Below are 21,509 nucleotides of genomic sequence, written 5' to 3' on the forward strand. Positions count from 1 at the left end.
CATCCTTTATTTTAACTTTATTAATGGGAGTTAAACTACAGAAGAGATTTTAATCATTTAATGTGTGGTTTCTACAAAACTGCTATATTATATTACTACAAACCTCCTGTTTTTTTCTTTTTAAAAATGTCTTTATTGTTTGTTTTTGTTCGTCACACACACTTTTTGGGGGGCTGGGGGGGGTCAGTGGCTGAAACGTACATTCCGTTTCCATGGAAATGACGTCATCAATGCTCGACCAAACATAGCTAAGGCGCGAGGAAGAAGAGGTGTTCAAAAGTCTTGTGAAGATCTTATTGATGGATAACATAAACGGAACAGTCATTATGGATTAGCTTCGCACTTTTACAACGTGTATGGGGTGTTGTTGTCATGACACAGTCCGTTGTGGTCCAAGGTGAGTGAAACTCAGCGCGGTAAATGACAGGTAGGAGGCTAGCTTAGCCCCCAGGTCGGTGTTTATGTCAAGTAGTTCCGTTTTATGTGACGTAGCTACATACCTTTAACAAATGAAATCTGTATTACTACTAATTGTGTTTTTTAAGTTAAACTGAAATTCCGTTCTGCAGTTGGACAGTGCGGCAACCAGGCTGGCTGCAGGTTTTGGGATCTTGCTTTGCGAGAGCATGCCCACGTCAATAAAGTAAGTGCAATTACACACACAGCACAGCACAACGAAGGTATCCGACGAATAATAATGAAGTCTGACTTGTTACGACAGGAAAAGCACATGTTTGTCTTTCTAATGTTCTGGTGACCCAGACTATACAACCAAAAATCCGTAGACACAGCATCTCTGGGTGAAACACAGCCGCTTTTAACGTTTTTATAATTACACCTGTGCTTTTGAGCTGGATAAGACAATATGTTACAGAGCTCAGATCATCTCAAGCTGGTTTCTTGAACACGAAAAGGGGGTTACTGTACTCAAATGGCTACCAGAGCCACCATCCCTCAATCCAGTAGAGCACCTTTGGGATCATGTCAAGGCATTGTAGTAAAAGTACAAAATAGCAAAATGTAATTCAAGTACAAGTAACTTTAGTTAGTGTAGGAAAACCTTTAAAGTTGAGCATATTTAATCAACTCAGAGGAGAAACTCATTCAAAAAGCTGGGAGCAACAAACACCTTCAACTGTTAGCATTTCTTAGACTACAGCAAAAGTGTCATTAACCTCTGGCACATGCACCAACAGCAACCAAGGCAGGAAAACTGTCTGCTTTCCTCAGTCTATGATGTTTGTCCATGTGTTAAGGGGGGGCTTGGAGGCTTTCCTTAATTTAATAAGGATTTGAGAGGTTGAAAAGGGCCAAATTGTGATGGCTAGACAACTGGGTGAGGTGTGGGTGCATGTCCATCACCTAGTGGGGGAACACATAACACCAGGATGCACTATGAGAAGGTGAGCTGGTGGAGGCGGTGGGATGCTTTGTGCAATCTTCTGCTTGGGAACCTTGAGTCCTGCCATACATATGGATGTTACTTTAACATGTAGCACCTACCCAAGCATTGTTGCAGACCATGTACACCCTTTCATGGAAACAGTACTCCATGATGGTTGTGGCCTCTGTCAGCAGGATAATGCACCCTGTCACAAAGCAAAACTTCAAGAATGGTTTGAGGAGCACAACAATGACTTTGAGGCATTTTTTACCCCTCCAAATTCTCCAGATATCAATCTAGTCGATCATCTGTTGGATGTGCTGGACAAATAAGTCCAATCCACTGGAGGCCCCACCTCTTACAGGACTTAAAGGATCTGTTGCTAACATCTTGGTGCCGATACCACAGCAAACCTTCAGGGGGCTAGTGGAGTCAATGCCTCGATGGGTAAGGTTTGTTTTGGAAGCAAAAATGGGACTGAGACAATATTAGGCAGGTGGTCATAATGTTATGTCTGACTATTATCAGCAAATGTACATTTCTATTAGCATTATTCTAATTATTTTACACTGTATAAATTGGGACTCACCAGCTGTTAGTAGTGAACAGACCCAAACCAACTGTCTCCTCCCTGTCTCGCCACCATTTTCTGTTATACTTGTCATTGCAGAGTGAAAGATTTTGTGTTTGCTTATCTTTAGTTGGTAACTTATAGGGGTGGGGGGAAAAATCGATACTGTGTAGTATCGTGATATTTTGTTTGCTAATAATGTATCGATACAGGGACAGCAGAAATCGATATTTTGTTACAAAAAAAGTTTGTGGACTGGAACTCTGACTTCAGAGCATGTTGATCAGCTCCTTTTTCTGAGCAAGAATCCTGACATTCCTTCACTGTCCAAATGTGTTTAACTTGTTTTTTGGCAGCAATAAACATGACAGTTTACTTATTTTAATTTAAGACATGTTTTATTTTAATTAAGTTTAAAACTTTTTTATTTAATGTAAAATGTTTTGTTTTAATTTACTTTCAAGTTCTTCAGTTGCTGAATGGGCTGCATAGTTTTCATAAATTGCATAGTTCAGAATAGCTATAGTTGTACCAGATGGTTGCATTCAGTTAAGTTGGACTAGACTGTAATACAAACCGTTCAGTTTGTCAACAATAAAACTGACTGAAATGAGAGAAAGACTGAGTGCGAGACTTTGATATTAGATAAAATGAATATTGATAAAGTTTACCTTTATGTACAGAATCTGAATATCGCAAAATATTTTTAAAAAATTGCAATAATATCGTATCGTGGGATGTATCGTGATTCCCACCTCTAGTAACTTAGTCCACAGTAAATGTTGATTATGTGCTTGAATGTATCTATGTTGAGGAATTATAATGTATAGTGGGGTATTTTGCTTTAATAATCAGTGTGGGTGTTATTTGTTTCTCATCTTGGTGTAAATTTATAATTACCAGACTTTACAGCCACATTGTCATGTCATTTTTAAATTGCATTCCAAACTGACTGTGACAGAAAAACAGCAGATAAGTGTCAAACACTCTTGTATAATACACATTGTAATTTTCTTCTCTGACTTGTGTGGTTGCGTTAAATCAATTCCAGCTCTGTTTGTCTGCTTTGTGCAGTCTGTTTGAGATGATGTGAGAGCTGTCAGTTGACGCCTCAGCAGACACGCCCTAAGTGATTCAGAGAATGCTTCTCTTTTTTTTTTTTAATGATTAGAAAACCTCATTTTTCAGCGCTGTATTTCAGCTGGGTAGTTAATAACTCATTTCTTTAGTGTGACAGAGAGATATTTTCCTCAGCTTTATCCAAGTTGTAATCATTTTGGTTTCCAGTTTAAACGTTAGCTGCCTTCTGTAGTTCAAAAGCTTTAGGGATGTTGGTCTTAAGCACTAGAAACAATTTAATTTAATTTCCAAAAATGAAATCCTGATTTCACATGAATTTTATCATGGTAAAACTGAAAGTGTTCCAGTGATATGTGCAGTAATTCTTAGGGTTTAGGTAAAATGCATCAACTATGTAGAAACTACTGATTCACCAGATACCCAGGCCTAGTCTACTATAATCTTATGTTTAAGTGAATGAAAAATGTAGATGCAGCTGGTATAAACAAAAACAAAGCAAAATCAGGAAGAGTTCAAATACTTGTTCACAGCACTGTAGATTTAAGTGACCAAGAAAAACTTTCAGTAAATTTTTTAACATCTTATCTATGATAATCAGGGAAGTCATTATGTTTTCTCACTAAACCTTTGTTCTAAGGGATGTCTGTTTTCTGTGTGCCCTGTTTTGTCCTGTAAGAAACAGACATGACTCTCACAGCTCCTAAATCTTTTTTTTTTCCTTCATCCTCAGAGGGGATTGTACGATGAAGCCCTCAATAGCTTTTTCCGAAATGTGGATTCCAGGTATGCTAAACCTGCTTTCCTCCAGTAGTTCATTGACATATAAGTGTTCCAAATGTATTGCCTTTTTTTTTTCTTTTTTTTTTCCTTTCTTTTTTTTAAATCACTGACTATCCTTTTCCAGGAAAAGTGACGGGGCTGAATTTGCTGTTGGTGGGAGAATCCAACACCTGAAGGCCAGGGTAAGTTCTAGAAGGACTCTCGAGTCCCTAATTTTTAGTTATTGTGTCAAAACTGGATAAAAATTAAGCAAATAAGAAGTTAGAACTTCAGAAATTTCAGAGTTGGTACTAATAAAAATAGATGTTAGCCTATGCGTGCAAACATTTTAACCTATGAAACATTCACAATAGCAGTGCAGGCATAGTCAAGTGTCTTTTACATGCAAAGCATAAGGCTTTGAATGTTGCTAGTATGGACTGATACTGAAGGTAAATTCTTTGTGAACATCTCTTGGTCAACTGTATCAAATGCAAATTAATTCCATATCTGATTCTCTCAGTCATTGAGTTTGGCTGTAGCTTTTGCTGTGCCAGAGATGCCACGACTTTCTGTTTCCATTAAATAAGCCTTCTACTAGAAATGAGAAAAGGGCTGCCACATCTCAAATTTCACCCTTTGGGGTTAACTTTGGCCCAAAGAAAAATGATAAACGGCTTTAACATGGATAATAATAAGCTTAAGACTGATTGATGATGCGTATTCTTTTCACATTTTATTTTGGAGTCGAGCTTACTGAAAGGTTCAGCATTCATTGGGTGAATTATGAAATGACTGGGGTAAAAGGAATGTGCTCAGTATATGATAGCATTGAAATGTATGAGCGGGCCTCATTTTCACATATTTGAATCCACAGGCGGTCCTGGTGGACATGGAAGAGGGTGTGGTCAACCAGATCCTGCAGGGCCCGTTAAGAGAAGTGTTTGATAGCACGCAACTACTCACAGACGTGTCAGGTTCAGGCAACAACTGGTAAGAGACAGACAAGCCCCAGGATGCCACCGAGCTCACGTGGACTTTACCAACTGTTGCACACCATAATTTAAATCCTGCTGGAGTTGTGTTACAGCTCACGTGCTGTTACACTATATGCAGTTCTAGTGGTATTCAGGGAATAGTCTTTGAAGAGATTGCAAAGAAAGTATTTTTTGGTAATTGTCTGAAAGAATTAAACATGTTTTCTTAATAATCCACTATATGTTGAATTTTGTATAATCTGAAAGAGGAACACGGGTGGCTTAACTGTTGTTTTTTTCAGTTTTCACATTCTCAATTGTGCAGAGTATAATTTAGGAAAAAGATCAGCCTGATGTGAGTAGTTTCTCTGTATGGTTTCCCTGGTCTACCTACCTGAAATTGTAGGTAGACCAGGTCTCCATGCATTATTGTGAAATACAACTATGTACTATCTTTTTATCTAGTGTGTGCTCCAATGTGGGACTTTACAGGACCTCTTACAAATTTTTTTTTCATATGTTAATGAGCCAATAGTCTATATTTTTCAAAAAGTATATATCTCTTGTAAAGTATTTAATATATGACTCTAAGATTTCACAGATTCACAGATTGGAAATGGTCAAGCAGAAGGTCCACAGTGATATCAGATGCTATGGAATGTTATTGGATGTTAACAGGAAGTCTACTTGACACAGAGTTATATTAGCACACGCTTTTAATTTCTTCAAATAATCTTTATCTCCTGTAAATTTTTCTCAGCTGCCGGTGGCTTATTTTCTGTCTGCACAAAAAAGTGCAACTTGTTTACAGTGTAGCATTGCCTGTGAATGAACCACCAATGGATTATGTAGTCAATCCATGACGCCTGTGGTAAATCCTGTACTTGGCATGCCACAACAATTTGAGACTGTCAGTCTGATTCCCACAGTTTGTTGCTTAGAGGCGAGAAAGCCTTTACACTGCACGGCAATCTTTTTATTGGCCCACATAATTATACCCTATGTTTAAAATTCCTTATATTGAGTTTAATATTGTTTTTACCATGAATGACTTTTGCACTAAACTCTTTTATATGTCCTACAACACGTATAACGTAGGGAGAGTTGAACTTTGACTCTTTTATCTTGCATAGTTTGTCATAATGAAAAAAACACAAGAGCAACACGGGATGCTCCAGAACATCCTGACAGCCCCTTCAGTTGCTTTTGTCTGTTACCTTTCCTTTCCATGAACACACTAGCTACTGACAACTTCCTAACACATCATGCATGCTGTGGGAGCAACGGGCAGTCTGTCATGTTGATCACTCAATATAATTGCTTAATCTGACATAGTGATCATCATAAAAGATGAAAGTAATATGAAATCTGTCCTGAGCATTAAAAATTATAATTATCATTAATGTTCAATTTTTGGCATTATCTTATGATTAGGGGGAAAAACCAAGGTATCGTTTTGTGCTTGTCATTCAGGGCAGTTGGAAACATGACGTACGGCTCTGCCTACAGGGAGAAGATAGTGGATAAGCTCAGGAAGGCAGCAGAGCAATGTGACTGTCTGCAGTGCTTCTTTCTCATTCACTCTATGGGAGGAGGTAAGGCTCTGATTCAAGGGCATCCTTTCATTAATGCTTCACAGTCCAGTACTCCAAGCTTTACTTCAATTAATTCATGTTACATTTGTAGTGACAAAAAAAATGAATAAAGCCAATAAGAATACATTTGTGCATGATTTCATTTCACTTACTTAATTTTTGTATCTTTGTTGTCACGCACGTCACTTCTTTACTTTTAGATCTGTGTGAAGGCTGTAAGAGTAGTTAGCTGAAATAAAATAGAAACTAGAACTTAGAGAAAAAACTTATTGAAATAATATATTCAAATATTCATCCATCCATTTTCTTTGTCTTATCTGTGACTGGGTTATGGGGGCAGCAGACAAACCCAGACCTCCCACTCTGCAGCCACGTACTCCAGCTTATTCAGACCAGCCAACAGATATAATCTCTCTAGTGTCTCCTGGGTCTACCCCAGGGGCCTCGTCCACATTTCTAAGCTGGAGGCCATTCCCTGATGAAGCAACATGACCATTTTGCAAAATGCAGAGATCAAATTCTGAGGCCGTTTGCTCAAAACCTAGACCCTCCTGGGGAGGCTGAGGAGTGCAATCCCCCTATAGTTGGAGCACACCTTCTGCTCCCCCTTCTTGAATATGGGAAACACCGCTGCAGACTGCCAGTCCAGTTGAATTACCTCAATCTCCATGCAGAGGTGTGTTAAGTAGACATCCCCGCAACATGATGATTATGACATTCCTGAGCCTTCAGGAATTTTATCAACATCATCTAGTCCAAGGACTCTGCCACCGATAGTTGTTTAACTACCTCAGTGACCTTGTCCCCAGACTTGCCTCCTCCATAGAAGGCATGCCAGTGGGGTTAAGTGGGTCTTTAAAGTATTCCTTCCACTGTCTGACTGTATACTCAGTTGAAGTCCGCAGCACTACACCCGCAGAGTAGAGCACTGCTTTCCTGACGATTTTCCAGAAACACTTGGAGGCAGACCGAAAGTCTTTGTCCAAGGCTTCACTGGACTCCTCCCACAACCTAAGCTTTTGCTTCACCCACCGCCCAAGCTATATTCTGCTTGGCCTGCCAGTACCAATCAGCTGCCTCTGAGATCCCACAGGCTAACCAAACCCGATAGGTCTCCTCCAGCTTGATCGGTCCCTTCATCTTCAGTGTCCACGATCTGACTCAGGGATTACCAGGGATTGCAGCTCTACTGTTATACGTCAAAGTGTTACCTTAATTTTTCAAGCAGTGTAGAAATAAGATTTAAATTGTCATGTCAGTAAATTAAGGATTTTTCTGTAGACAGCTGATAATTAATTAGTTACTGACTATGGATTTAAGGTACTGGCTCTGGCCTGGGAACCAGAGTGCTCAGCTTGCTGGAGGAGGAGTTCCCTGAGGTGTGTCGCGTTGTCACCTCCATCTATCCATCTGGGGAAGATGACGTAATCACCTCACCATACAACAGTGTCCTTGCCATGAACAAGCTCACAGAGCACGCTGATTGTGTCCTGCTAGTGGAAAACCAGGTTTGTGGATTCAGAAATGCCTCCCCTCTCTCCCTGCAAATGTCTGTGCAATGCACATAAATCAAAACTGTCAAACTGAATGTGATTTCTTCTTTTCCCTCATTTCTCCCCTTCCAGTCATTGGTTGACATTGTGAACAAGATTAAAGTTATGTCTCATGGTACAAAGCCTGGTTTAAATATCAAGAGAAACAGCGCAGTCACCTCTGGACAGGGAGGCCTCAGTGGGGCAGAAAAACCCTTTGATGCTATGAATAACATTGTGGCTAACCTGTTGCTCAATATTACCAGGTATAGTATTACTGTTTGCTCATATACAGTAGAAGCCCGTGTGCTAAGGAAAAACATTAACACCCTTTTGACCATTTTTTCTAGTCCATAAGATTGCCATAATAAATGCATTAGTATCCATTCTCTTCATAATAACAGTCAGTAAAGCCAGTTTGGGCTTTCATCTGCAGTCTCCTGTCTGTTTTAATTTTGGCCCTTTGAGTCAGCCAAAGTTAGAGCATAAGACACTAACCAGAGATGTCAAAGCATTTCAGGTGTTTATCGCGTGATGCTATCTTATCATTAAAAGCTTCTGTGAGAGTCCTGCAAGGGCTTGAGAGTCAACCTGGAGATTTGGTACTGTCACACAAGTCAACTTAGGAAGTTATTTATGAATAAAAGTATTTTGATCTTTTGCACAGTGTTATGTATCAAGAAGATATTCTAGATTTGCTTCTTTTAGTTATCCCTAATTAGTGGAACTTAACGTTATTATGCAGTCAAATTGAGCATGTCATTATAACTTTTTTATTTGCAGCTCAGCCCGTTTTGAGGGCTCCCTCAACATGGATCTGAATGAGATTGCGATGAACCTGGTGCCCTTTCCTCGTTTACACTACCTGGTGCCCAGTCTCACACCCCTCTACACATTAGCAGATATTAATGTGCCCACAAGGAGGTAAGCCTTGTGCCCATCGGTGCAGTTATTTTTACCTGACAGTTGTTGTGTGTCCTGCAGAGCTCCTCCTCACATGAACCCCTCCATTGATGACTTGACCATTTAGAAGTGGTTTCGGTTGGTTTACACCGTAACTTAAACTGTCATTTGTAACATGATGATGAAACAGCACCAGTCAAGCAGGACTGACTCACGATTTCCTACAGATGGGGTGGCTGATATGGTTAGTGGCATAATTTAGATTCAAATATTTTCCTGATATGAATCATGTGAAAGAGTATAGGCTGAAGCTTGCAGCTTACATAACTCCTGTCCCTGACACCATTCTAGACATAAGGAACACAACCACATCCTTAACATCTGGTTTAAACACAAAATCACTATGAAAACAGAAAGAAATGATTGACCGTTTGCCCCAAATTCAGCTACAGATGAACATTAAACATGACATTTTTAAATAGTTTCAGTGTGCTGCACATTTCAGTTTTGTCAGGACAATAGTTCCAAACTCCTTGAATTCAGGGTATTTAATTGAATAAATAATGGATTTTTTTGTTGTTATTTTTTTTACTCATAGAGTTTGCAATATTATGCAAAGTCAAAAAATAGAATATATTTCAACATTTTGGTTTTCATAATTTCTATGCAATTTCCATTTCAGTGGTTTTATCCAAATAAGCCATACTTGGTTAGTCTTTTTTTTTTGTAATTGTACTGTCATGACCTTTAACATTTACCAGGTAACAGAGGCCTGTAAAATCTCAGTTGTAGCTCTTGGGTCTTTTGGATTTCCTCTGAGCATTGCATGGTGTGACCTTGGGAAGAATTGTGGGGGATTGTGGTGCTCTTTGCACACTCCTAAATGCTTCAGTTTACCAATGAGTGGCAAACTGCCCAAATGTCTGCTTTTACAGTGGTAGAGTGAAAAAAGTGAAACTTGCTCATGATCAATTATCTCCTATAAAAGCTTTCTTTTTAAAATGATTCTATGAATGACCTGGTTAGTCTATGATTTTCAACCCAAAGTACAAACACCCCACAGGTTAGTGTCCAAGTGGCAGAGTGACAGATTAGCTTGTCTGGTCACAAAAAAATTGGAAAAGTAAAGAACTGAATGCCTCAAGTTTGAGCAGAAAAGTTATCAGTTAGGTAAAAGTAATAGATCAGATGTAGAATTAAACTGCCAAATAATAATAAACATATATTGTCTAATATTTACATTTGTTTGATGGATATTTAATTGTGACAAACGTACAAGAAATACAAAATCAGGAAGGAGGCAAACACCTTTTAACACTTCTGTTAATATAAGCAGTGATGCAGAAGTGGGGAAACAGCTGGAAAATAGAGGCGTAGCTAAGAGTTGTGAATGGTTTAAATAATAATCCAGTACTTAATGATTAATAGTTGATTAATTCTGCTGATCATTACTGAAAAATAGTATTAAAGTAAGATCCAGTTCAAATAGGTTTAACACTTTACATTCGACCTTGAGTTTGTATTAAATATAAAACTATCTTTTTTAATGAACTCACCTGATCTGAATAACCAAGGTGCTAAAAACTCAGAACAGCACTTTTCTTCCTAGTTAAACAGAAGCATAAGAGTTTAAAACACCACAAAGCCCCAGCTTTCTTTTTATTATGTGAAAAAGCAGCAAGTTCAATTTTAGCTTTCCAGACGTAGGATTTAAAAAAAAAAAACAAACAAAAAAAAAAAAACCACCAATCTGCCTACCTCCTCCCAGCAACAGCTGCCACAAAAGTGGCCTTGTGTGGGCCACAGAGACCTTCTCTCCTCCTATGAAGATGCTTATTGGTCAAAAAGAGTGGTGGTTTTACTGGATAACTCCCAGCAGTAAATATATGTGACTGTATGAATGCAGGGCATGGTGTTGCTTAAAAATATCTCGCCTGCTCTTTGGGACTTCCCTACATAAATAAAGGTGCAAACATTCTTCTATGCCAAACACTGCCGTCTTGGTTCCCAGTCTTTTTGAACTTCTGATAAAAATCTTCAAGGCATGTTCAGTTAAAATCGCGTTCATTGAGGCTGGAAGAAAAAGCTATAAAAGGAATATTTAAGATGATTTGAGGCACATTCATTTCTTGTAAAGTTGATCAACTGATACAAGCATTTCTTTTCTTCTCCTGTCTTCCAACCGTGCCGTGCGCTCTAGACTGGATCAGATGTTCAGCGATGCCTTCAGTAAAGACCACCAGCTAATACAAGCTGACCCAAAGCACAGCCTGTACCTGGCTTGTGCCCTCATGGTCAGGGGTAACGTGCAGGTTTCTGATGTCCGCAGGAACATCGAGAGGTCAGAGGAAAATCCTTTATTTCTGTATATAATTCTACACCAAAAGATGTAACGATTTCATGCAACCATTCCAACGTACCCAGTGATCCACACACTCACCTTTTCCCATAGTATACCCATTGAGCACTAGCAGTAAGTCATGATTACTGCATTCAGCCACAAGCTCTTACTATATTCTCCTCTAACCACTGCTCTCACAGAACTCCTTTTCAGTTGGCGCACACATTTTGTACTGTGACTGTTGTGTTAAAATTGTTGGCAAAAGAGGTAGGAGGAGGAAGGAAGTACAAATATAGATATATATACTTAATGTACAAACAGGACTAAGTATCTTAACTATAAGGATACTTGTAGATGTTGGTAGTCCTCTAATCTGCAGACAAGTGAAGGGTTTTTTTTGTTTGTTTTTTTTGTTTTTTTGTTTTTTTTACTGTTTCATTTCCAGTTGTTTGATTGTTGTTAAAGCTAGTGAGGTAAATATGCTTGGTTTCTGGATTTAAAGTCATAGCTCCTAGCTAGGGAACTGTTCACATATTGATTTCAGGATAAAGTACAGTAAACTGAGACTGAACAAAGTCTTTTGGTTGTCATGTGAAGCTCACATGTTAAACATTACATATACAGTTATTTTCCCCTCTCTCCTGGCTTTAGACTGAGACCATCACTGCCCTTTGTCTCATGGAACCAGGAAGGCTGGAAGACGAGTCTGTGTTCAGTGCCTCCCGTGGGACACTCCCACTCCCTGTTAGCTCTGGCCAACAACACCTGCGTGAAGCCCACGTTCATGGAGCTCAGGGAACGCTTTACCAAGCTCTACAGGAAGAAGGTGCGTCTCAAGCTGTCTTTGTGAGGACATTCTTTGCTAGTAATGCATTCCCAGATCTAATAACTTAAATTTTACTATTACAAACCTATAGTCTACTCTTAGCCTAAACCTAATTCTAGCTTAAACCCTAAACCTTTTAACCCATCTGTAAGATGTAGCTACAAAAGATAACTTGGCATATAGTCTTCCTGCACTGGTTTAAGTTTAGAGGCATACATGGATTTCAAAATGTGTATTTTCTTTTATTTAATTCAATATGTGGTGCAGGTACAGCCACAGAAAACAAAGCAGTTTGTCTTCAGGTGAAATGATATCTCAGGTTTATTCTTCAAGCTTATTGGCAAATGCATATCAGCCTCTAAATCTGACAAACACATCAGTCAGACTCAGTTTAATGTTTTGTTTTTTTCATTTTAGGCTCACTTACACCACTACCTGCATGTAGAAGGGATGGAGCAGAGCTTCTTCTCAGAGGCCATTGCCTCTCTCAACTCACTGATTGAAGAATATCATCATCTGGATGCCACCAAGGCCAGACTCACGCCTGATGCACCCAGACTCTCCATCGCCAGATGAAGGTCTGCTGTGCTGTGAATCTGGGAATCAAACTCACAGAACTGAAGCTTTTACATATCAACGTTATCTAATTTATGGCATGGTCAAAGTGTTCCAAACAGCACTTAAAGAGAACATCAGTTTAATCTACTCTAAAGCTTCTATTTGCTTTTCCAAGCTCCCTGATTGTTCTGTTATGAGGTAATGTTAAAGCTAGTACACTGGCCATATTCCTTGTTGTTAGTGCACATACCTGTCCTGAAGAGTGCTCCATAAAACTTTGTTTTGTTTTTTTAATGATCTGTTGTTCTTCTTTCTCAAAATTAGTTTTGTTTTTGTCCTTTTGGAGGTGCAAAACTGTTACTAAGGGAGAATTAAAGTGTATGTGTGTTTCAGTCCTTAGTTTCTCACAGCGGGGCTTGCACCACTCTGCGTCTCTGACGTTTGGGGTCCTTAGAGTAAACGCAGGTCAGAAAACATGTCGCCCGGATCGTTGCACTTCCTCTGACACACACAGGACGTTATCCACTGCATCTTCCACTGTGTATTGGAGCCTCCTTTGCAGGTGAAGTTGACCTTGATCATGCGTGACTTGTTGGGGACACAGCAGCGCTTGTCTGTACACACACCGCAGTATGTGGGCTTAAACTTCTTGTTGCTGGTACAGCCAGAGAGAGTCAACTTCTCTGCTTTCTTTGCCTGGAATTTGGGTCGGCACGTCTTTCCCTTTGGCACCTAGAAGTGGAAATAGCAATTGGTGTCTTTCTTTTTAAGAGTTTGAGAAAAAAAACTTTAAAAATTAAATGAAAATATTAAAGATTCAGACAGATTAAAGCTAAAGATGCCACCTTGACACTCCTGAGCACGCTTTTCTCACACGGTTGCAGCAGGCACAGGCGGCGGTCTTTCCTCATCTCACACTTGCTGTTATCGTTGTTGACACGTACAGAGATGCCCAGGCCACAGGTCTTGGAGCAGGGACTCCAGTGGGTGGTCTGGATTAGGCAGTTCCTCTTCCAGGCTAAAGGAGGGTCCCTGTAACCTTTCAGTGTTACAGTTAAAGGGTACTGTGTCAAGCAAAGCACAGATCAGAATCATTCCAACAAGCTGCTGTGTCTCCATCAGAGATGGGCAGTAATGCATTAAAAGTAATGCATTTCTGTAATCTGATTACTTTTCAAGTAACGAGTAAAGTAAGGGATTACTGTTACTATACCATAAGCATGCTGCGTTACTGATTTTGTTTGTTAATGTCTCATGACAATAGTGGATAATATAGAGATATTATCCACTGTTGATCTGCGGCAGAGAGTACATCCATGCAGTGTTTAAGGCTTGGAATTACTGACATTACTTTGAGTTTGATTCTGTAAAAAGTGACATAAACATTAGCGTCCGCTGTGCACTCTACGTGGGAAGAAAACTTCTTTCTACAGTGAAAAATTAAACTTCAAATTATTTATTTCTTGCTGTGTTTTTCTTGCATCTATTTGAAAGAGTGAGAGTAAACACAAAAATTATTTTATTTTAAATGCTGGAATATGCGGAACATAGGTTTAAATGTTAAACAAATTTCTTCAACTCAGAGAATGTTGCATATAATTTAATTTTTGTTTAATGCAATGTGTATAAAGTTAAAAGATTAAAACTAACAAAACAAGTTTGAAAAAGAGACTTTTTGATTTGATTCAATTTTATATGATGGATTATGCAGGAAAAAAATTAGAATTGGCTGAAAGGTCTATTGCATTATTACATATGTATCATGTTTTTAAAAAGTAAATAATAAAGTAACTAATTACTTTTGAAAATAAGTAATCCGTAAAGTAACAGGATTACTTTGTGGAGAAGTAATCAGTAATTAGTAACAAATTACTATTTTCAAGTAACTTGACTAATACTGGTTGTGATTAGGTGCTATAGAGCCTTATTGGAGCAGTCCCATTAATCAATTTTGAATTCATTATGATATGAAATTGCTGCTACATAGAAAAGGACAAAAAAATTAAAAGATCTGCATAGAAATGTAACACAAAAGAATCTGAAACACTGTAAACATACCAGCTCACTACACAAACTCAGCTACATGTAAAAGAATGCCTATCTTTACATATTATTATTATTATTATTATTATTATTATTATTATTATTACCGGAGCCGTCCACTAGCACCAACACTTCTCGAACCACAACCAGATCAGACCCACAAACACCAAAATAAAAGCTTCTTTTGTTATTAGATCACCCTCAGAACTTTCCCATCTCGTTAGTGCATTTTTGTGACTATAGCATCATGCTATAAGACACGACAAGCTTACTAAGCTTGTCGTGTCTTTTCTTGACATTTTTAATCAAAATTAAAATGTTTCAACCAAATCTCAACGACAGGGACGATGAGTTTTTGCTGGGTGGGAAAGTGCTTTGTTTTTTCACAGTGGCAAATCACTGTATGTGACTCAGATAGATCATGTGATAGATCTGGTTCAGTTACATGCCACGCCAATTAAATAAGCTTTGCCGTACATCAAAGTGACATTTTTATGGCTTTTAATAAAAACCAACTTGTTTCTCTTCCTTTTCCTCCTCTAACTGGAATCATATGTGTCAGACAGTTTAACCACAGGTAGTCACACCTCACACTGACAGTACTGAGTAATGAGGCTCCCCCTTCCCTTCCAGCTACCTAACAGCAATTAGCATTCCAGGCAAGACAGTCTGGCTCTTCTCCATGAATTCATTCTCTAAACACACACCTGACATGTAGGTAGTGTCCTGCTGGTGCTTGTTTGGGCTCTGGCCACTGCGAAGGCCAGCTGGCGTGTTGCTGATCAGTGGTGCAGAGCCTAAGAGACCAGCAGGCTTCTGGATGAAAGCAGGGGTACAGCCGATGGCTCCAGCGATGCATGTACACTTGTAGAGGGGGCTGGACTGGAAGGATTCTCCATTCTCATAGTGGACCCCATTCAGGTCACAGCCTACCGCCATCATGTCTGAAGGAATGAGAAGAAACATGCTGGTGCAAATCTCAAACTCTGATTATGCTGGATCTTAAGACTGTAATGCAGATTAATATCTTTTTTGTTTGTTTGGGGGTTTTTTGTAAACCAAGAATTTTACTGTGTCTTTTTCCCCAAAAGCATACAAATATGAGATTTGAGTGCAAATTAGCTTTTTAAAAATGGCATACTCCTTTATGCTGGCATTGATTCCCAGCCTAGCACGCAATTTGCACATTTCGAATGATGACATGGAATGTAAAAACATGTTTTTGCAGGGATGGACACAAAAACCAGTGGTTTTTGACTCACGTAGGTGGAATTGTTGATTGGAGTTTAAGTTTCCCACTGAGGTTTGTAAAAGCCCCTTCAGGCTTCTTCACACTTGCATATTTTTTTTAAATTGCTTTCCCGTTAAACCGGTTTAGAGCGGCCTCCTCTGAAGCCACTGTGTGGCTTTATGCAAACACTAAAAAAAACTAATTTAAACATACAACTTTTATGGTCTTTCCAAATGTTGTTTGGCTCATGGTAGAGTAATTGTGATTTGCACTGCTTTAAAATATGCCATTCACAATATATCCATAATTCTGTTACTGTTGCAACACACGTAACCCTGCGACAGCAGCCCCTGGGGCTGAATCCTCAAATATCCTCTTGACGCTGAATCCAAAAGTGAGGCGAGCCCCATAGACTGCTGTTTAAAACAAAAACATGTTTATAAGTTGGTACAGAAAGGTGTTTTGGTCTCAGTAGCTAATATTTCCCTTCATAAATTTTCAATAACTAAACTTTTGAACTGTATTAAAGCTTAAAGTGAGAGGTGAGGTCAGTTTGATCATGGTTATTATAAGCTGTTGTGTGCTATAGACCATTCTCTCAGGAAGTCTTTAGTTTTTGGAGAATAAAATTCAAATATTTTATCGGTTTGTCAGCATTACCTTTCTGACATGTCTCCCCAATATGATGTTTGTGTAAAGTTGGTCAAAAGGTTCCTTTGTAAGTGCGCATGCGCCATTAGCGTGCTGCCTGCTGTAACCCTAAATTCCTTCGGGATTAATAAGCTAAAGTCAAGGCTTCAAAATACTAAAACGCAAACCAGTGGGTGATGTTACTATAGCCATGTCCAACTTTTACAATGTTTGACCACCTGCCAACAGCCAGCATCACACTGCCACAGTTGTAGGAAGTAAAGCAGCATGTACCCCTGTAATCAGAGCTGGACTGGTAATCTGGCACAATGGCCCTATTCCCGGTGGGCCGGAGCGCCGATCTGAAAGGCTGCTGCACACTGGTCATACAAGCACTGACAGCAGCCCATTCATTCATATTTATTACAAATCTTTTCACGAGCTTGTAAAGGTTTATAATAATAATAATGGATTACATTGCTGGGCTCGAACCAGCAACCTTCCGATTATAAGACGAACTACCAACTCTTGAGCCACGATCGCCCCACGAGGAAGATGAAACAAACGTGGTAAGATGGAGGGACATAATAACGAAGGATCCGAGTAAAATGAGTGGCTGCTTTGACCATGAGTCACTGCTGCAGTGCAACTAAGGAAGCCTGATTAAAACCTGTGTTGGGCCCCTTGACTCTTTATTGCAACCCTGCCTGCAATCAAGTAAAAGACCAGGTCCACTCACATGCACACACTCCAACCTCGTATCTTGGCTTGTCTGCGGAGAAGTCACAGTACATGCCCTTGTGTGGGTCGCACACGTCCCTCTCGTTGCACGGCTCTCCAATTTGTCGGGCGCAGCTCTTACAGCAGCCGCACCCATCCAGGACAGAGCTGACACCAGGGGCACAGTAAGGTCTCTCCCGACACTTGCAGGGCCACTGGCAGAATTGGCGTCTCTCTGTCGTAGCCCGTCCACCCTGAGGAGCTTGCAGCTGCCCATTGTTCTGCGCCCTGCTGAAGCACTGAGGGGAAAACAGCCAGAAAGAGTCAAATTTTTGAATTGGCAGTACTATTTTTATTTTATTATTATGCTGGAGATGATAGGGGAAATGTACAGTAAAAAACGCTGCTCCTCGAACCAGTAGCTTTTTTTAAAAATAAATTGACAGTTCAAATAATAAAATGTTTACATGTACCAGTAGCGTCTATCTGCTTCCTGTCTACATTCACACCCATCTTTCTGGACCCTCCTTGTCCAACCAGGTTTAGTTTCTCTGGAAAATGTTAAAGTAGAACTCTTTAGTGTTCAGTGCAGACACTCTAATGGGAGACTAAAGGAACAAGATGCCTTTGCATTTTACTGTAGTGCTTTTTACCAGCCAAGGTCAATATTTTGTGTCAGATATCTTTTAGCCCAGCTTGAGGGAGATGAAAGTGAGGAGACAGATGATGCCTCAAAGGTGCTTTTAGTTTTTCCCCTGGACTGGAAAAATGATCTCATTGCCACAGGAGTAGTAACTCCATGATAGGCCCTGGGGCGTTTTTTTTCCTGGGGTCCCTTACTGCCACGTTGTACTAGAGCAAACATAAAATCTCACTCTGTCTTTCGTTCTCTCTCTTATACACACACACCACAGCAGGCCGGTCCACATGTTTGATTTGGCAGTTTTACGCTGGATAATAGTTATTTGAGTTATTTGAATATACTTGTTCTAAAAAGTACAAGTACATGCTTTCTAAATTTCTCTAAAGTTGCTAACAGGGTATGACTTTATGGTGCAGTGAGTGCATGTACCCCTTATTTAGAGTGGTGCACATGTCTTTTGGTCAGTGCCACCATCTCCAAACCATATATCATAGCAGGTCTCCCTGCTGTCTTGTAACCCTTGCCTTTCCCTCTCACTGCTATCTTTAAGCATTAAGTGTGTAACAAATCACACTTAACACCCGTCTCCACCCACCCCACTCCACCCTGCCGGTTTCTCTTCTTCATCTCTCTTGTGTCCATTGCTTTGGATGGTTGACTTCAGGTATTTAAACTCATCTATCTTTACTGTCTGTGTCTAAAAACCACGAGTAAAATCCTAACTGCAGTGGCTGTACTCAGATCCATGTGTTAGCTTTAGCTAAAACACATTTAGCCACTTAATTTCTGATCATCTTTAATAATTATCAGAAAAGATTGAAATTTGTTCTCTCTCTCTCACACACACTTTCGGGTTTGAGGCTTAGACATGTCTAATCCCCATCATACTTCTAGTTTAGCATTGTCATTGTAACTGTGCAGGGACAGTCTGGTTAAGGGGAACTCAGCTCCTCCCAGTCTTTCTTGCTTTGTATTTTTCACTGCTAAGTGCAAAACAAAACAAAACAAAAATTCAAAATAGAAACAAAAATCTGTAAGAAACCTTTCAACAAAGCATGACAGCCAAAAAATTCAACATCTAACATAGTGACACACTGCACAGAGCTCAGAGCAGTGAGAGGCCAAAATGTCTTAGATATTTCAATATATTCCAGTCCTTGAATGTCCATGTTTACCTGATGGTATTTGCTGTGATGAAATCCAGCCATGGCACCACTTGTGCTCCAAATACCCCTGGTCTCTCAGAGCTTCCAAGGGTTACTGAGGGTTATGGCAAAAATCTGAAGCCTGTCTGCCAGGTTTGCTGAATGAGCTCATTTCATGGTGTGAAAATGAGTCCACGGGAGCTTGAACTGCAAAGGCTTCCCAATTTTGTCATCTTTTCTTACTTCACGCTTCTAAAATAAGCCCTACACTAAAGCCAGTAAACTACTAAAGCCTACATACAAATAATACTATCAAACAGTCAAGTCTGAACTGGGGTGTTTTGGTATTCACTTGCAGTCAGGTATCCCACACAGCTACGTGCTTTCCTCTGAATTTATATATAGCAGTTTCTGAGTGGCATCAAGTGTTGTCTTATCTGCAGTCTGAGGGAAAAAAAGGTGAAAGGGTAGTGCTCTTCTTACCTGTTGAGCAAAGATGAGCAGGAGGGAATGGCAGAGAAGCAGTAGCATCTCTCAAGTGGTCAAGGTTTGTGTGAGATCCAGGAGAGAGATGGGGTGACGAGGGAGCAGGAAGGTGGGATTGAGGGAGGGAGACTGGGTGCTGGAAGAGGGAGAGGATTGGAATGGGGTGGGGTGGGGAGAGATTGCGAGAGCTGACCTGACTGGGGAAGGCCACAAAGCACCCTTCTGTCCCTCCTCAAACACACCTTTCCCCCCATTTCACTGATCCAGAGGGGAAGTATTTGATGCTGGGTCGCTCCACAGCCTTCAGAACCTGCCTACTTCCATAGTCTTAGCCTTAGCCTTACTCACACCTGAATGAAAATACGGGTTAAATCTTTAAACCGTGTGTGTTATAAGCTACTATTGTACATAACAAACCTACTTTCATGTTTAAAAGTCTTCTCAGTTGACACATTCACTCTGTGCCGTTTATTTAATGCGGTGCTGAAGCTGCGTGCTTCACTTAATGTGGACTGACATCTATTTGAGTTCACATTCCATTATTATTTACACTGAGTATAAAGGCTCCTCTCATAGCTAGCTCTCCACCTACATTCTCGTAAAACCAGCAGTCCTTTGAGATTTCATATGGAAACACTGATAATACTCGTATTGCTGCTACTGCGTACTATACTACCATGAGTACTGCCAACAATGAGAGGCCAGAATGTCATCAGATCATTATCAACTTTAAAAACTAGTCGCAATGTAACTATATATATTCTATAACTACAAGTAATCAACGTGTTGCTATAAAATCTTGTAGAGATATTAATGGTCTCTTTTACTGATACCGCGGGGGAAATCATTCCTGAATCCTCTGTTGGATTGTCTGAAAACAATTTATAACTTTTATGTCATTTTTTCTGGATTATTGGTAGATATTCCGTCTCTCTTAATTTAAATGAAACTGCCATAACAATTGGAGACTGCTCATTTCTTCGTAGGTAAATAAACTTCAGTTTGGAGGAGGTCTGGACCCAGCAGTGAGATTTTAATCTAAACTTGTGACTCATCAAAGTAGCCACCTTTGGCGGGTATGACAGCTGATCACACATGGCATTCTTTCTAGCATTTTTTCAACATGCTAGTTGATGCCACACACTGTGGAATCATCCTTTCACCTACTTGAAAGCGTACAAAGATCCTGCCTGCAAAGATCATTAAAAATCGAAGATTTCCAATTTTGATTCACCAGTCCATAATACCTTCGTCCAGTATTCAGTAGCCCAATGATGGTGTTTCATGCAGTACAATACTGTTCAACCAATTCTCACGAGATTATGGTACCACAATGTGTTCCAACAATGCTTTTATGCAGACAGAGGGGGTTGTAACCAATCCAGGAAAGTTGAAACACCTGTAGGAATTAGTAGAACCAGCTCTCAAGGCTTCATCAGCCTCCATTGCTGCAGAACAGCTTTAAATTGGATTTTGTAGTAGTCTGAAGTGAATGAATCTTAATAGTGATGGTGATTCGCTAGTGTTTATGTGTAGCACCATAGTGGGACTGGCATTACTAGGGTTACTGACCAAAACCATGGCTAGAGCCTTTATTCAACTGCATACTTCCATATGCTAATGTTTAGTACATAAGCCTCTTTACAATATCATGCACTCTGTGAGTATCTGGCTATTGTACTTGCAATCATGGGAGGATTATCACGACTACACACTTTACAAACGTTCTACACACCTACGCATTCAAAGTTTTGTAGCACATTACTTTGAGATTATACTTCTTCTGATATTCTTTTACATTCTGTGCATGCTTTAAAATCACCTACCTAAAGCAGAGTTCATTCTGGTATTCTTTAAAGCAAAGTCATTAACAGGAGGCCTTAAATTGTCTTAATATTCCTCAACCCTGGACCACAGGTGACATCAGAGGGTTCAGCAAGTGTCTCTCTCTCTGCCGGCTAAGCCACCATCCTGCCTTGAACTTGGACCCACTAATACAATTCAATTTGCCAACCGGCCAAATGTAATCTATGCTGTCTGTGCTTTCCATATGTTGTTAGCCAGATACATGTGATTATATAACCC

General features: G+C 39.8%; 2 protein-coding genes across 3 annotated transcripts; one reads left to right on the forward strand and one right to left on the reverse strand.

Moving 5' to 3' along the window:
• The first annotated feature begins 211 nt into the window (after positions 1-211).
• tube1 (tubulin, epsilon 1) lies at positions 212-13,966 on the forward strand. 2 transcript variants are annotated; one of them, XM_042223152.1, is made up of 13 exons: positions 212-397; positions 570-643; positions 1,673-1,831; positions 3,766-3,818; positions 3,940-3,997; positions 4,672-4,787; positions 6,245-6,366; positions 7,687-7,874; positions 7,992-8,164; positions 8,682-8,822; positions 11,002-11,142; positions 11,794-11,968; positions 12,386-13,966. In XM_042223152.1, the coding sequence occupies exons 3-13, from the start codon at positions 1,700-1,702 to the stop codon at positions 12,542-12,544; spliced, it is 1,458 nt and encodes a 485-aa protein (XP_042079086.1). In that variant the 5' UTR covers positions 212-397; positions 570-643; positions 1,673-1,699; the 3' UTR covers positions 12,545-13,966. The 2 variants fall into 2 exon arrangements, with proteins under 2 accessions (XP_042079086.1, XP_005931109.1); XM_005931047.2 differs by lacking the exon at positions 1,673-1,831.
• Positions 12,260-19,571, reverse strand: ccn6 (cellular communication network factor 6). The gene is made up of 5 exons (XM_005931045.3): positions 19,422-19,571; positions 17,170-17,449; positions 15,277-15,513; positions 13,372-13,565; positions 12,260-13,258 (listed from the first exon to the last, which is right to left on the reverse strand). Exons 1-5 carry the CDS (start codon positions 19,467-19,469, stop codon positions 12,977-12,979), a joined length of 1,041 nt encoding a protein of 346 aa, XP_005931107.1. The 5' UTR covers positions 19,470-19,571; the 3' UTR covers positions 12,260-12,976.
• Between the last annotated feature and the right edge of the window lie 1,938 nt (positions 19,572-21,509).

The sequence above is a fragment of the Haplochromis burtoni genome, unplaced genomic scaffold (assembly GCF_018398535.1).
Source record: "Haplochromis burtoni strain Fernald_Lab_line unplaced genomic scaffold, NCSU_Asbu1 Contig_103, whole genome shotgun sequence".
Classification (NCBI taxonomy): Eukaryota; Metazoa; Chordata; class Actinopteri; order Cichliformes; family Cichlidae; genus Haplochromis; species Haplochromis burtoni.

What these genes read in the sequence shown, in the direction of transcription:
- tube1 (XM_042223152.1), top strand. Translation starts at nt 1,700, where the DNA reads ATGTGCTGGACAAATAAGTCCAATCCACTGGAGGCCCCACCTCTTACA. An exon ending in TCAGGTTCAGGCAACAACTG is followed by an intron (nt 4,788 to 6,244) that starts GTAAGAGACAGA and finishes CTTGTCATTCAG; the next exon opens with GGCAGTTGGAAACATGACGT. An exon ending in ATTAATGTGCCCACAAGGAG is followed by an intron (nt 8,823 to 11,001) that starts GTAAGCCTTGTG and finishes CGTGCGCTCTAG; the next exon opens with ACTGGATCAGATGTTCAGCG.
- ccn6 (XM_005931045.3), bottom strand. Translation starts at nt 19,469, where the DNA reads ATGCTACTGCTTCTCTGCCATTCCCTCCTGCTCATCTTTGCTCAACAG. An exon ending in TGCTCATCTTTGCTCAACAG is followed by an intron (nt 17,450 to 19,421) that starts GTAAGAAGAGCA and finishes TTTTCCCCTCAG; the next exon opens with TGCTTCAGCAGGGCGCAGAA. An exon ending in CGAGGTTGGAGTGTGTGCAT is followed by an intron (nt 15,514 to 17,169) that starts GTGAGTGGACCT and finishes TCATTCCTTCAG; the next exon opens with ACATGATGGCGGTAGGCTGT.